Source organism: Aythya ferina (assembly GCF_964211825.1).
Source record: "Aythya ferina genome assembly, chromosome: 2".
Taxonomy (NCBI): domain Eukaryota; kingdom Metazoa; phylum Chordata; class Aves; order Anseriformes; family Anatidae; genus Aythya; species Aythya ferina.
The window spans coordinates 12,740,532-12,757,510 of NC_140297.1; the positions used below are offsets into that span (position 1 = coordinate 12,740,532).

A 16,979-nucleotide genomic window follows, 5' to 3' on the forward strand; every position below is an offset into this window, starting at 1 on the left:
TAATGGATGGGACTACCTGGGAAAACTTCCTCAGGGATAAAAAGAGCAGAAAAAAACGGCAGCTCCTAAAGGCACTCTTTCTTGGAACGCAAGAGCTCTCAGTTTCCATGTGTTGGAAATCAGGAAGGGAAGGCAGGAGACCTGCATGGCTGAGGAAGGACCTCCTGATCAAACTGAAGATAGAAATGCATAGGCAGTGGAAGCAGGAACACATACCCTGGGAATAATATAGTGATGCTGGTCAGGAACGTAGGGGTGGAATAAAGAAAGCTAAAGCACAACTGGAGCTGAATTTGGCAAGGAACATGAAGAATACAAGCCCACTGATCAGAACAAGAATACTAAAGAAAATGCACCCCACTGATAAGACAGGAGAATTAGCGGCAACTGATATAGAGAAGGTTAAGGTACTCAATTTTTTTTGCCTGTTTTCAAGGGCAAGCACTCTTCCCACACCTCTCATGTTCCCGCACCTCAAGGCAGGAAATCGTAAGAGAAGATCAAGTTCAGAGGAACCTGAACATCCATGACTCCAAAGGATATGATGAGAGGCATCCCAGTGTCCTGAGGGAAACTGGCAGACCATTGTTAAGCCACTCTCCACCATATTTGAAAAGTCAGAGCAAACAGGCAGAGTCTATCACACTTCAAGAAAGGGGAATATCACACCCATTTTTAAAAAGAGAAATAAGGAAAAATATTACTCTTTAAAAATAGTAATAAGGAACTATCCAGGAGCTACCGACCAGTCAATCTCACCTCAGTGCTTGGTAAAACCATAAAAGAGATCCTCCCAGAAGTTACGTGGAATCAGACAGAAGAGAAGGTGATTAGAGACAGCCAACCAAGGTTGTCTCTAATTATGGCTTCACCAAGGACCAGCTATTCCCAACTAATCTGGTAGACTGACTGTACCAGAAGACATGGGAATCTTATCTAATTGCTGCCTTCCAATACATACAATGAGGTTCTGATGAAGACAGGTTCTTTCCATAGGTACACACAAGAGAAGGCCACGTGATGACATTCATAAATAAAAACAAAGACGGTTCCAACTTGGTATTGAAGAAAAAAAATAATCCACATATGGTATGTCAAACACTGATAAGAAGTTACCCACAAAGGTTTTAGAATCTCTCCTTTTGGAAGTTTTCAGGGCCTACCTGAATAAATTTCAGAAGAACTTCATTTGAGTTAAATGCTGACCCTGTTTTGAGCAGCATATTTAACAACAGCTCTCAAAACATTTGTTCCAACATGAATAATTCTAAGGAAGTTCCACAAAGTAAGTACTATCTTTGTTATTACAGAAAAATCCAGTTACAAAGTTGAATTACAGTTTATAAACCACAAGTTGATGCTGAGATGGAACGTGCTATACATACATTAATGTTTTACCTGAATAGATTATTGGAGTCCTCTCGAGCCACATGTAAATATTTGGCTCCTGTACTGTCATGACTAAGCTTGACTGCAGTCAGGAACAACTCAGGAACAGCTGTCACCTGTATTAGAAGAAAACATCTACATTACAGTGTGTCTGCCATAAGATCAAATAAATTAAGAATAATATAGCAATGATCAGTTTGTTGATCCTGTACATAATGACACCATATACAGTATTACATAAGGTCTTTGTTTCTATGTTTTATGGAAAAAAAACACAACTGTATATAAATAAAAACAAATAAGCTATACTAAAATCAGAGAACTATACCCTTCCAGTATAGATATTAAGACAAAAAATATCTGATAGTGAATTAAAAGAGAAGGCATATCAAGTATCAGTGGCTAGGGCAGCAAAAGAAAAACCAAGGAATCAAGGAACTCAATTCTACTACTAATTCTGTTGCTACCAATAACTGTTTGCAGATTACCTTCATTCTCTGCTTCTGCTTTTTTTCTTTAAAAGTAAAAAGAAATTCCACATATTATTGCTATTGCAAGTTGTTAACAAGGCAATCAAAAGCAACTCTGGGAATAAAATTTACTTTAATGTCTTCTATGAAACAACACACAGTGAAGCGTCAATTATCTGCCCATACTTTTAGAAGACCACACAACATTTAACATTTGTGACAGACACACATACTCCTACAGTGCATCATTTACTCTATGACAACAAAGTCCCTACAGGATCATGTGTTAATGATATCCAGAGAACTTAGCTGCAGACGGATAAATATAAGAAACTAATGTATCAGTTTTTAAAGACTAACCAAAGCATCTATGTAAATATTTGCACTGTGTGCAGGCATTTGGCCTCCTTGTGACACTTCCCCACCAAGAGAAAACGCAAAGAAAAGGCAATGCCTACCTGACGTACAGTGAAGCCATGGATTTGCTCTCCTACGCTGTACTGCAGCGCTCTTTCGTTGGCAGAAACGCTCTTCCACCTCCACGACTTCTGATTCAGAGACCTGAAACAACACTTCTCTTTAAAGCAAACACCGTCTGATGGCAGCAACCGCACCAGGGAGCGAGGCCTTTCCCCGTGCTGGGTGAGGGCAGCGGAGGGCAAGCCGCTGAAAACACGACCGCAGCCGGAGCCTCCCTGCCTCCCTCCCGCTCCCCCCAGCTCCTTCCCCACCCTCACCGGCCGCGGCTCAGCAGCCCCCCGGCCACCCGGTAGCGGCTCCACATGGCTCGGCAGGACGGGACCCGAGAGGAGAGCGGAGGACAGGCCGGGGACGGGGCTCGCAGCCGGAGCAGCGCAGGCGCCGCGGCCCCGCGGCCTGCATTGGCGGCGGGAGGCTCCGCCCGCAGCCCCGGCCCGCCCCGGGGGAGCCCCGTGAGGCGACCCGGGGGGGGGGCCTTGGAGGCGGTGGGACCGCGAGTGGAAGGTACTGGAGTGTGGTGGTGGTGGAACACTGCCCGAAAACGTTTGACTTTGGGGAGAGGCAGGAGAGACTTTGGGGGTGGGGGTTAAGGGGGGAGGATACGACAAGAAATAAAAAAAATAAAACCGACTCTGTGTAATGTCTCTGCGCGTTTGGGGAGTTCTCAGGAAAATCAAACGTTGTGTTGGCTGTAAAGGGAATATTTGAGAAAAGCTTGTTTGCTTTTTCAAATTGTAAAAACAAAACAAAACCAACAACAACAACAACAAAAACCACACAAATTAGTTATATGTCTTTCAAGGGCTCTGCAGGTGTCCCTGCCCATGAATATCAAATGTGAATTTCATATTCCACCAATTTGAGAGGGAAAAACAAACAAAAAAATAAACAAAAAACAAGGGGGAAACAAAACCAGGGCTGAATCCTGCATTTGTATCTGTGTGTGCAGAGTCATTATCTCCTGCACAAGACCTTTCATACAGGAATGGTACACCTTAGATAAAAAGGCTAGCAGAAATGTACTCCAGTCTGTGTGGTAACGGGCCTCTGAAGATTCAGCAGACACCACTGTACCCACTACTAAAGTGCTGGTACGTTGGAAGTCTGTGCTTAGGTTTCTATTCCTTCCATTTTGCACATTATTACGGTTTGTAGGTCATAGATTCATAATGGATTCCATATCTCACTTCCATGAGGTTTCAAAGAAGGACAGGATCTGCAAAGTTTGGCCACCAAATTACCAAGCCCTCCTTCCTAAACATGTCTGGTTAGCCATTTAGACATCAGAAGCCTGATTCTGAAAGCAGAGAGTACGTGGGATTTTAAATAAATTCAGTGTGAGCAATGGATGCTTGGCACATTCCAAGCTGCTTGTCTTCACATCTTTGCTTCAATGTAGACTTAAAAAATAAAATAAAATAAAATAAAATAAAATAAAATAAAATAAAATAAAATAAAATAAAATAAAATAAGATAAAATAAGATAAAATGTAGGAATTTAAAGCATCCAGGGAATTTTTGTCTCTATCATCTCTGACCTTTTCCTCCCCTTTGCTGTCTGCCTCCTGCTGCTGCCTGTGCTCAGTCTCACTGCGGGTTTCAGCATCATTGCACAATTCTCACTGCCCTTCACTCTCTCTGCCCCTGCTGCTGGTTGTGCTGCCCTAATGCACACCATCCATCTCCCTTCTAGCTATGTGGTTTCTGGTCTTTCATTTCCTGTTTTTCTCTTTTGTGTTTTCCATATAATTTTCCCATTTAATTAATTTTTAAATTAAATAACACAGCCAATAACTTGCTCTAGTTAAAGTTCAGATGCTGTGCTATATAACCTATCATCTATCTTAATTACATTTTTTTTTTCTCATTCATTTTTAAGCCTAGTGGAAAGATTCAGTAAAACTTGTAAAGCTTAGGAACTCTGTACTAGTGAGTGTAATTTGTTCACTGCCTATTTTCTTTATACCTGATTTTCTCTCATTTAACCTATTGCATTTCTATTTTTCTTTCCTGTGTCATTTTGTCCTCTGTATGTTATTTTTTTTTTTCAGATTAGAATAAAGGCACACCACTTTGGCGGGAGCTGTTTTCAGTATACACGTTTATAGTGATTAACACCATGAAGAACAAGTACTGATGGGAATTATAGTTAGAAGAAAAAAAAATAAGTTGCATCAATTTTTATTATAAAGGTCAGCTTCTTTTTTTTTTTTTTTTTTTTTTTGTCTTTTATTTAGTTGTTTATTTATTTTCTTGTTGACTATTCAGTTCCCTAGTTTTACTAACATTTTCCTAATTTGGCCATGAGTGACTGTCTCTTTTTACAGATTTATTCATTATTGAGTTTGCTTCATTGTTTGTAAGATTCATCTTAATGGAGAATCAAGCTGACATTCTGCTGCAGACATTTATTTATTTTTAGTTGATGTTTATATTGGAAGGATGATTTACTGGCTGTCTGTTTTTGTATCACTGACTAGCATTTGACAAGCAACCTTTCACAAACTTAACCAGTCTGATTGGGCAGAGTTTCAAAATCTATCAAACGTCACTCCTAAACTTAAATTTAAACACAAAATGGAGGGCTTTCATACTACCCCTTAGACAACTTTAAAATATTTTTCTTTCTCCCGCTATTGTATATGATGTATTTTGCACATCAGAACTTTTCTTCTGGGAAATGGAACAGAAAGTGATGTGTGTTTTGTTTCTATTATCGTTATTTTGTCTTTTTTTTTTTTTTCTTCTTCTTCTTACTGTGTAGATTAGTGATGCATTGGTAATATAAGAGTAGAACACTATATTATTTGTGAATGTACAGGCACACACACACATATGTATGTATTAATTTCTTAAACATGACTTTTGCATCTTAAGAATTCTCAATTAAGAAAAATCTCACTGCTATGTAAAAGTATAACAGATATAAAATCATCTTAGTTGGTTCATCTTGACAAATCACTTAAAACCGTTTGAATTACCATGATCAGATTTTGCTTTCAGTTATTTAATGTCAAATCTAACTAACTGCAATTACATCAGCTTTTAATTGGTGAAAGTAAGGTGACAATTTCATCTTCAATGTTTGAGTAGAGGGATACCTTTACTTGGTGTTATTTTCCCTCAAAAGATTTTGTTTTCAATCATTTACAAGTTTACCTAAATTACATAGTTGAGTTAAAGATTCCTGTGCCTGTACTAGCTATTTATTTCAAAAGATTCAACTAAAACTATTCAAGAATTAAAATACTAGTTTGGGTTTAACTAAGAAATCTCACTCTATTTTCTGGGGCAGAGTTTGGTCCTTTTCACTTGAGAGTGTTTTTTCTTAGCTTTTTGGCCAATAAGACCCAAATTTTACCAAGTTAAAATCTCTGAAAAACACCTAGTAGGTGCTTGTTGCAACTGGATAACTGTATTTTTATGGTGTCCTGTACCAAGCATGCTTGGATCTCAAAATTTCTGCCTGTACAGAGCAGACTGCATTTTCACATTTCTTCCAGAGTTTTCCCAGGGCTAAAGTTAATAAAAATTATTTCCCTTGTGACTGCCTGTTGTGGTTTAACCCAGCAGGCAGCTGAGCACCACACAGCTGCTTGCTCACTCCCCCACAATGGGATGAGGGAGAGAATCAAAAAAGGTAAAAGTGTGAGAACTCGCAGATTGAGAGAGAGGAGGACAGTTTAATAAGAAAGAAAGAAAAAAAAAAAAAGCACACAAATAAAAGAAAAACAGCAGCCACGCCCCCTGGGCGTGGAACTGGCCAGTTCCCCCTCAGTTTTTACTGCTGAGCATGACATCCGATGGTACAGAATAGCCCTTTGGTCAGTCTGGGTCAATTGTCCTGGCTGTGTCCCCTCCCAGCTCCTGGCACACCCCCAGCCTTCTTGCTGGCAGGGCACTGTGAGAAGCTGAAAAGTCCTAGACTGAGTTGTTTAGTTGGTGTGTTATCCACACTATTTCCATCCTAAATCCAAAACACAGTGCAATAACAGCTTCCATTGAGAGAATTAACTCTGTCCCAACCAAACCCAGGACACTGCTTCACACTCCCAGGGAAGAGACATGATTTTCTGTATAGCCCTCTACTGTATAAGAAACATAAAACTCCCTATAAAGGTCAGGGGAACAAAAAAAAAAAAAAAAAAAAGGCTAAGCTCAAGGTCTACTGAAAGATAGAAATTTAAAGGGGATATAGTTTGTATGTCAGAAATTTTGCTTTGCCAGTGGAAAGAATAATGAGGAGACTGTCTGTCAACCCTTGTCTGAAGGCGATGAATAAAGATTCTGTGAAGGGAATTCATGACAATTGCAGGGCATCCACTGAGCTGAAAAGAATAAACTTCAGCATCCCAAATACCCTTGTTGCCTTCACACACCACCTATCATGTTTCTGAGAAAGGATCTAGTGAGTATAGTTCTTTGAGAGGATGTTAGCATGACTGCAATTTCAACTTTATCTTGAACATCACTGTACCCTTTGCTCGTGTATCAATTTCATTTCCAAAACTATTCATATTCATATTTTTGAAAGTATTCTCTTCAATAAAAAATAAAAATAATAGAAAAATTAGCTAGCCAAGGTTTCTGCACTACAGGTCTCATCCAATATTCAGCAAGTCATTAAAATCAGTATTTTACAAAGCTGGTTTGCTAGGCCTCAGCATGCCTCCTAATTTGCTCTGCCCATGTTTCCTTCTAGACAAAATTGTAAGAAAAAGACAGGAGACAGAAACTGATGTTTGTGCTGCTACTCCTGTTTTTCTTCTTCTTTTTCTTCAGAAATGCCTGTTTAGCCTGAAGCTAAGGCTTGGGGGTACCCAAAGAGTGCCTGCCTGTTAGCAGGAAGCCTGTCAGAGTCAGGTGGAAGGTTATTAAATGTGTACATGGTAGAGTGAAGAGAGTGTGTTCACCACAAAGACTTTACAGTAGGAAAGGGAATAAAAACCACAGGTAATGTTCAGTGTGATGTTTTTTTTACACTTTCTCTTAAAGACATCCTACAAGGTAGAAATACACCCTGCATTGGGCTATGGGACCCTGTGCAGGATTAATGCTGGAGCTTGTGGACCCTTCTTTTTATCACACAATTAGATTTGAAGATACCTCCCTTTGCTGCAGTGCTAGGAGTAGGTTTTGTCTCCAACCAGTTACATGAGAGAAGGAAAGAGGAAAATCTTGTGTCTTGCTAAAATCCTGGTGTAATGTAGCATAACACAAGTGCTTCTTGTGTTTTAGGATTACCTTAACCAAACCAGAATACCTGGTGACAGTCAAGATGAACACCTTACTTAACAGTTTACACTTTGATTGATTTAATTACCGTCCTTCACATCTTTTTCTTTATTAAATCTTTATTAGAAGATTTAAATATTAGAATTGCTTGCCCTGCTAACCAATACTGTGACAGTAAAGAATTCAGGTAGAGGAAGGAGAGAGAAAGGTAGAGGGAAGGTAGAGGTTAGGTGAAGGTTGACAAAAAAAATCTTGTTTCTTTAACAAAAAAATGTCTTGGTTCTTATGTGTGCACAAAAGTTAAAGTAGCTAGTGTCACATCAATATTATTTGTAGGAAAAAGGATATTGCAAAGGATTATCATTAAGTGAAAGACTTTGTTATAGAAAATCACAAATACAGGAATGGAAAGGAAATACATTTCAGTGTCTCTGAAGGTAAGGAGAACTTCATACATATCTTGTTGTGTGCTGCCTTCAAATTGCAATTTAATGCTATATCCGAATTCTGTATGAGGAAGTTGTTAACAATGACAGCTGAAGGAGAATCAATCTCAGGGTTAACAAAGAAAAACAATGAATTATGAAGTGGCAGAGTTTTATTCCATTGAATATGGCTTAAAAATTTATAACCTACAGAACTTCTTTCTAAGGGCAATTCTGTTTGGAAGGATCTTCCTTTGCTGGTTGCTTATAATACCCAGAAATATTCAGCTACATCACTTACATAGTTTTATCAGTCTTTTCATTCATCCTTTACAAACATTTTAGAATAAATTCACTTTAACCACTAGTAATGCCATTTGCTGTTGGAAGGTAACAGTAACATAAGTAATAATGAATCATCAGAGTCCATCTTTGCCAACAGAAGAAAAACAAAACCCTCACTAATAATAAATTCTGCTGTTGTCTTCTTAGACCCGTTAAAAAATGATAATCCACAAAAACAAGAAGAGGATAAGCAAGTAGAAAACTCTGTCACCTGCTCCATTCTTGACACTTATTATGGAGTGTCCCCACTTTATGAATTTTCTTTTAGCCCTAGCTGGGTTTTATTTCATTTCTTAACTTATTTGTTGCATTAGGGTCAGACAAGCCACAAGAGAGATTAATGTTGTGTAGATATGGTCTTTCACATAGCTCTAATAAGGTACCTCAGTCCTGCTCCTGTCACACTGCTGACAAAGACCTTAAGAGTGCAGGTACACATACATGCCAAAGTGTATTCTCCTACATAAAGGAGTTATGGAGTTTATGCAGAGTTAAAAATTTAATTTAAGGCAGCTATCTGCCCGCACCTACAAAAACACATTCTAGATCCTGTGGAGCCATAGTAATGGAAAAGAATGACATTTATGTCTTGCTTTAGTAAAGTAAAACATATTATGGGGAGAGGTGGGACTTAGTACATGTCTGATTCTGTTCAGAGTAGTTTGAAAACTGCTCTGCATCTTTAAACATTTCAGCTGTCACATGCAGGAAAGAATTGCTTCTTGTTATCTCTTCCCTTCCATTTTGGAAGGAGGAGGGAAGAAAGGTAAAAAATATTTAACCCTCAAATTTCTTGCACTTTTTTTACATAATTAAATGTCAGGGTAGCAGGGCACCCCTATGATAAAAAGTGTCTTCTAAATATAAAGCCAGAGAAGGTTCATAAAAATTAAGGTCCACACTTGGCCCTTGGTCTCTTCAGATCCCTATAAGGCCATAAAACATAGTTAAGGTGAGAGGAATTTTAGTTTCAATTACCTGAAGTAGTGAGAGAGCTGTATTACAGCTTACTGGGGCAGTGATTTTATAATACAAAACTGTGCTGCATGCCCCTGTGCATGGGAGAATCTGAGTGTGGAACACCCCATGACTAAGCTGTTGAGTTGTGGAAGCTGATGGCAGGTTAACCATCTTAAGTCTTACTCCAGTTGCCTTTTAGAAGAGGTCTTTGAGCAAGCCATATCCATAATCTCACCCTGATTTTGTTTCAAGACAAACCTGTACACTCCAAAAGAGATTCTGAGAGTGAATTAATATTTATGTGATGTGAACGATAAATGTGGTGTAGCCAGCTCTGAATTCCAAATGCCAGAGAATCAATTATTTGCTAATCTTCAGCTTTTCTTATTTGAATGCTTATTTGAACACTTAGTGTACTCAGCTGGATGTATTCTGACAGGCTTAGAGTAAAAATGCCATATTTGCATGTCTGGCTGCTTCAGCTATCAGAAGTTTGTTGTGGGAAGAGGTAGGAATGTAAAGTTGTTCCGTGAGCAGCAGAACAACCAAATATAATTTCTTGTTGGCCACATCTTGTACAATGAAGTAAACCAATTCCTGTTATCTGTCCCCATATTGTGATGGTCTCAAGAGCCTCTCATCTTGACTATGGTTTTCCATTGCCGATACCAGCAGTATAAAATCACAGAATGGATGAGGTTGGAAGGGACAAAATCATATACTGTACTTGATCTGGAATGATGATGCATGGACAGATTGCTCAAAAAACTGAGTATAAAATGGATGGGCTCTTCCTGCTTTTCCATCATCTTAACATTTAAGTTGTTCTGCTGCTCATCTGTCTCTTTTAAAAAAATATGGCATTTAATATCCGAGACTTCTGCTCTCACCATGTTCCATTGCAAGTAGTCAGTTGGTGGATGAGAGGGGAACACAATGACAGACAAGAAAAGCATGAGCTGCAAAACCTAACTGTCCTAGAAAACCAAGTTAAAAACAAGTGTATAAGTGACATAAAGTTAAAGTAATCAAAACATTCTCCACTTCAATGGCTGTTTCTGAGAAAAGCAAAGCAATGTTATAATTTAAATCATACTTGGTTTTAGATTTCTTACTGGCTCTTACGCAGCTGTTTAGCATGCAGTACAAAATGCAACTTCACTTACACTTCATTATTATAAACAAGTGCTAAACAGAAACCATCTGTATCTTCCACAGTTAATATCTACATCATGCTGCAGTTGGCCAACTCTTATAATCACATTCTAGACATGAGACACAGTTGTAAGACTTATTAAATATCTGTATTTTGTGCTATCATCTTGTGCTATTGAAGTAAAACTTAAAACGTGTAATTTTTATGAAGATTTAGAGTCAAAACACTTCAGAAATGTTGAAGATGGTGCATTTTTTTTTCCCAATTTGCTCAATAAGATTGTTTTCAGTTAATCTTTTAAGTCGCATGGGCGAAAAATATCTTCTAATTTGCATATGGTGTAGTCAATTGTCAATCATACTGAAGTAAATAGTATCTTATGAAGCACACACCACTGAAGATTTGCCCTATGTTTATTTATTTATTTATTTATTTATTTTTATGGTGCTTTCTACTTATCCACAGCTGTACAAATAGCCATCTGGAAAGGGAGGTGCACAAATACTGTTACCGCCACTGTACTCACAGAAGGGCAGAAGAGCATACCTGCCTAAGGACAGCTGCAGTCTGTGCAATCCTTGCATTTAGGCAAGGGTATGAGTAGCTTTCATTCCCGTAGCAGTGGCTTTCTGCTAAGTGTTACTGGCAGATTTACCTAAGTAAGGTTGCAGAACTGAGCCAGAGTTTTTATCATGCACGTTTTATTTTTACTTACATTTTTCAGAACATGTAAGACTCTCTCCTTTGAATAATCCATAAAAGCTTCAAATAGGCAATGTGACCTAATCTGCTAAATGATCCTATGCTTTGTCAGATGTAAAATATTATCCAAAGTGAATGAAATGAGGTGGTTTGAAGTTTTGAAAAGATGTCTCTGGAATGTATGAACATATTTGTTTCATCTTCCACATGTAACCCAAATAAAGAGCCCATTATGATGTACTCCACATAGTATACAGTTCATTATGTTCAGCAACATGTCTTTTCCATCTTGTAGTAAAGCAAAGCATTCTCTTTCATCTCTGTTCCTTATAAAGACCTGCCACCTCTTACTGCTTAATAATTGAAGGCAGCCTACTACAGAAGCTTAGTGTTGGATAGCAGCCTGCACCAATAATATGAAAAAGAACCAAGTTATTATTTTTGATGGCTTTAGTAGTTATTAAAACTGAAGACTATACTACAACTCCAGGAATCTTTTAACTGTGCCACTGACTTACAAAAAGAAACTCTGGCCTTGCTAAGATTAAGGATGACTTGTACATCACTATAATCTCTACTTCAGTCACCAGGTCTCACTTTTGCACTTGGACAAAGTATTAAGATTGCTACTATTAATTTACAGATAAGTTAATGGAATTCCATTAATTAGTCAATGGGAGTCAGGAAAAAGATTCATTTCTTTGTCATAATCATGCAGCACCTATGTAGTAAATCCCTCCCTGACATACATGAGTGAAACTTCCTCTGAAGTTCCTGTAGGATTGGGACACTTTTTACGGATACACAAATCTATTTGTATGTATTTGAAATTCAAATATGTCTTTATCTTAACCCTACATGATGAATTTCAAAACAAGACAATTTCACAAGTATCTGTTTTGCTTAAATGGATTTTCCAAACAAATAAGTATAGTTTGAACAAAAACTTCTCAGTCACCTGTGTGGTTTTATATATTTTGACTTTTTTATTTTTATTTTTTTTTTAAGTTACTTTTCTTGGGAGCATGAAAGCTAACTCAGGAGTGAATCTTTCACTGGACCATCAAATTCTCTGAAGACTACGTTTGCTTATTTTGTCCAAAATCATAGCAAACTATGTAAAAAGAACTCATGAAATTAACATGCTAGTTTCAATCTCCCACATTTTTAGAAACAAGCAACCAAAAAATCTACTTCACTTTGGCTTGTATCCATATGTATGCGGAATGTATATGTCACAGCTTTTTATCTGTTTGGATAACAGAATGATAGATAGAATGGTTTGTGTTGAAAGGGACCTTAAAGATCACCTAATTCTGCCCCCCTCACGCCCCCTCCGCCATGGGCAGGGACACCTTCCACTAAAAATCTTGGATACTGTTTAGCAGAAACCCCTCCTAGAGCTTCATCAAGAGTTCAGGTTGTTCCCTATACTGAGAATAAACTGTCACTTCATATCTTTCACAAACAAACAGAAAATGAAGGGGATGTGAAAACTGCTGATCAGATCAAAGACCACTGCAAATAAGACCAGCACAGGAAGGTTTTGCATGCTGTTTTTTCCTGTCATTTTATCAGGATAAATGGTACCCAGAACTGGACTGCACTATAACTACAAGGTATGTAGTCACAGATAAAATAAAATAAAAAATAGAAAAAAATCCTGCATGCTTTGACATTTTGTGAGGCTTTGACAAAAGGGAATTAAAAAGGAAGTAGAAGATTTTAATTGAAAATGTGGAGCCATGAACACTGAATCCTTGAACCCACAGGTGATCTCCAGTACTTAGTGTCAGTAAAATATGCATAATATTTTTCATTTTAGCTGTACTATATATTTCACCTTCCTGTGCTTAACATGTCTGAAACCTTACAAAATGAATGCCTAAAAATAACTGCATCTGGGCAGCACATAAGTGGCAGAAGACTATATCCTACAGCAACAGCTGAGCATAAAAGTGAACATGACTTATTCAATTCTTAAATATGTGTTAGGGTACAATTGCACTCAGATGAGGCAATGTCTAACCCTGGCATGCGGAAGTGCTCCTCTAGGCTAGAGCCTTTGCCCCCGCAGTTTGTGTCCCGTTATTATGCTCAGCTTTGCCATTGTGATAGTTCAAGCATGTGCGGTTTGCCATTCAAAAGAGAACTGACAAGGCTTTCAATAGACAGAATAATATATGCTCTGAATGTGAAATATGACATTTATCATTAGAAAAATCACTGTACATGTAAAAATCCCTGAAAGTACATGCCCCAGGCCTGCTTACAGATATCTTTCTTTTAATAGCTCACCAAGCATGCGTTTTGCCTTCAGCTAGCTGTGTTTGGCTAAGATAAAATATTTACCTGTGTGTTGTGTACTGTATCAAGCACCCCTGTATAGATCATACACATGTAAACACTTTAAATAAAATACTAAACATACAGTTTTAGACTATAGATTCTGCTGTCTTAATGTTGGCCCCAAATCTTCTTCTGGTACATCACTTTCAGAGGGAGGCTTGATGTAATCACAAGAAGGTCTGTATCTATTTGCAGAACGGGACAGTCATATTTTCTAACACTGCATAATACATCGTTCAGTATAGAAGAGGTTAACTCCAGCTAGGAAATCAAATATATTTTCATTTTCAAAAATATTAATTTTACACAAGCTGGCTTTGGAATATATCTCATGGGTAAGCTTGTTTTGAGAGAAGATTAATAAGAGAATTACGTAATGTTGTTAGTAAGCAATTAAAATTCAACTCAGCCTTAAAATTTAGGCCTTTGGGAACCTTAGTTGAATTTGCACATATTTCTAAAATAAAAATAGTAACTAGTTCCAAAGTGCCATTACATGCCGTACATTTTCAAATGTTTTCTCTTAAATGATCAATTTAGCCTTGCTTCTGGATCTTGGGAATACTGCTTCAGATTATTGATTTTGGAACTATCATTTTGCTTTCTTCACAGGTATGAGTGGTTCAGTCTTCAGAGAACTGATATTGGCAGTGGAGAATTTTAGGTCTGCACCATGGTAGATGTTGAATTAGTGAAAACGTCATAAACTCCCCTGTCTTCCAGGCCTTCTGAGACTGAGGAGGAGGTAGAAGGAATATTGTAGAATGCAACAGGAAGCAGATGGAGGCTTGTGCCACCTGTGGGAAGGACACCGAGGATGCGTTTCTGGCAGCAAAGCAGCCCTTCTGTGGTACCGCACAAGGAAAAACTTCTCCACCCAGAACCTGCTGTGCCCATCAGAGGAGAACCTTCCCTAGTCCATGGGCAGCAGTGACCAATGGTGCTTACACTTGTGCTAAGGAGGTCAGCTCTGGCCAGGGAAGGGACAAGAGAACAAGAGGAAAGTTGAGGCAATGCCAGGAGAAAGGGTGATAACATCATCTTTAAATGGAACTGAGGAGACTGGAAGAATTGTTATTCAAGAAACTGTGTTGAAAAATGACATCTGCTCTGCTTTGTTCCAGGAAAGTCACAATTTGCAAGTTTATAGCTCCAGAAGTGTCTGAATCATTTTCCAGATAGCTTCAGTGGTTAGACCTATAGTAGTTATTTTTCTGTGACAGCTTCTGGGAAAGCACCTACTGCTGAGCCGCCTCCTCTCTGACTTCTCCACAGTCATGGGAGCACAGCAGGACCGAAGCCAGGAGGAGGAAGGGAATGTCAGTAACTTGAACCATTTCGCACCATTCGCAAGCTGCAACAAAGGATTTGCGAGTTTGAAAGAGTAATTGCTGGTTGTTGGTCGCTAATCCTCTAGAGGGCAGATGCTCCCTGTTTTATCATAAAGCAGGATTTTGTGCTGTATTACAGTACTGCCTCTACCCTTGTCTCATTTAAAACTGATGTTATCACCCCGTCTTATGGCAAAGCCTCAGCTTAACCCTTGCTTTCTTGTTGGTCACACTGCTGGTTTGAGCTTCCTTCCTTTTTCCACTCACATCGTCTTATTGACCGTGCTGTTGGCCAAAAGGAGTTTGCTGTTGACACAGTTGGCAGTGAGAAAAGCCGTGCATTTATATCTCATTAGGTAGGTAGGATTATATTAGAAAGCTAAAATTTGACACCACTGCAAAATGATAAAATGCCTCCAGCATTATTCATTGTCTTCTCTGAAAACCAAGTGCAGTTATTGCATGTGCAATTTCTAACTTGCTTTTTAAAAGATCTGGGCTGAGACATGGATTTCCACTGAAACCATGCAAAATTCATAATATGTGGTTGAGACTGGGATTTTCTTGTTTACCTTTCCACAAAACTAGCCATGGCATAACAGAGTTTTGAGGTGAGATCATTTTAACTTGAAATTTAAAGCAAAATCTGATGGGTTTGCAAATGGAGCCAAAGGGAACTGTGCTTTAAAATGCCATAAAAATGCTGACAATCCTGAAAAATCAGGCTTCAGGCATTTCAAGATAGGAACAAAAATGGATAGTCTTTTTTTTTTTTTTTTTTTAATACAAAGACCAATAGCTACCTTTTCCCATCATAGCAAAGATAAGGCCACGGTTGCATGGTACAAGACAACAACACACTCCAAATAGGAATTGATGTGATTTGGTACAGCTAAACAGCAAAGTACATTACCATTCAGAGACACTTGTCTGAGATACAGAAAATGTGATTCTCATACCATAGCCAAAACCTTTCCCTAGGAATAGATGTGAAATGACTTTGATGCATTTATAACAGTCCTGGTTTTGTGACTAGCTTGTCCAACACTCCACTGTTTGGTGCAGGTACTCCTAGAATTAATGAATATTTGTGAAAAACTGAGCAATGGCAGTGAATAGCACACAAAAGCCCATGAAGACATGGGAATCCTGTACAACCTCAAGGCTTTAAATGGCATGCAGTAAATAAAATCACAGCAATGAGTGTCCTAAGGATTACTAGCAATACAAATTCCCTGAGTACTGTCCATTCTTAGCACTGAAGGATGCTGGAAAAAATAATAGTGATCAAAGACAGTACTCATTAATTAACAATTATCTAATAAACAATTGTTAACAATCTCATGTTTTCTGTGTGCTTGTATACCACTCCAAAGCCTGTAAACATAGTTTTGTGACATATAATGCAAATATAGGTACCTAGTCAATATTTCTCTGAAGCAGAGAGGACCCATGAGAAATGTCCTGTTCTGCAGTCTGGGAAAGAGGCAATTCAGAGGGAAAATGACTGAGCTTTGAACAAACAACCTGAAGAGTCAGAGGCAAAGCTGCAGAGGCTCTGCAAAGCTGCCTGCTTTGGCCATTGCAGATCTGAAGTGAAGGACAAACTAGAAGCGATCACAGAGCTCTCAGCTTCAGATGCAAGCAAAGTATAGGCACTCACTGGCCAGTGAACATTGCCGAGTGCAAAAATCATACTTTAATTAAAAGCATTCCTATCTGCGAATGGAGAAGGCACCATGGAGTTCAGCTGGCAGCTAATTTTAACAGATAGATTGTAGGCTTCTCTTAATAGAATATTTTCTCAAAGAAGTAGAATGTTGTGATTGAAATAAATATATGTTTCTGCCCTTTGCATCCTTCAGCTTTTCAACAGAGAGAAACACTGACTGTCCTATAAGACAGCAGTCAGGTAGGTTTTCCCATGTCCATTCAAGCTCTTGCACATCTGTAATGAGTTAAAAGTTATAATTTACAGTAAAATTTATATATATATATAAATTATGTGTTTATTAGTTGTAGTTGTATTTAAAGGCCATGATTAAAGATCAGAATCTTCTTGCCTGAAGGACTTCACATGAAAATGAAAGGACAGTCTTTGTCCCCAGACTGGCCCAGTGAAATCCTATTAAAATAT

At 38.3% G+C, this 16,979-nt stretch overlaps 1 protein-coding gene across 2 annotated transcripts in view; it reads right to left on the bottom strand.

Annotated features, from left to right (window-relative positions):
- PITRM1 (pitrilysin metallopeptidase 1) overlaps window positions 1–2,732 on the bottom strand; it is a 29,166-nt gene extending 26,434 nt beyond the window's left edge. For both annotated transcript variants that reach the window (XM_084509291.1, XM_084509292.1), the window contains exons 1-3: window positions 2,597–2,732; window positions 2,318–2,420; window positions 1,399–1,505 (exon numbers count right to left, since the gene is read on the bottom strand). In XM_084509291.1, the coding sequence (XP_084365417.1) occupies window positions 1,399–1,505; window positions 2,318–2,420; window positions 2,597–2,643 (257 nt within the window). In that variant the 5' untranslated portion in view covers window positions 2,644–2,732. The remainder of the gene's footprint in view (window positions 1–1,398; window positions 1,506–2,317; window positions 2,421–2,596) is intronic.
- Window positions 2,733–16,979: the final 14,247 nt, after the last annotated feature.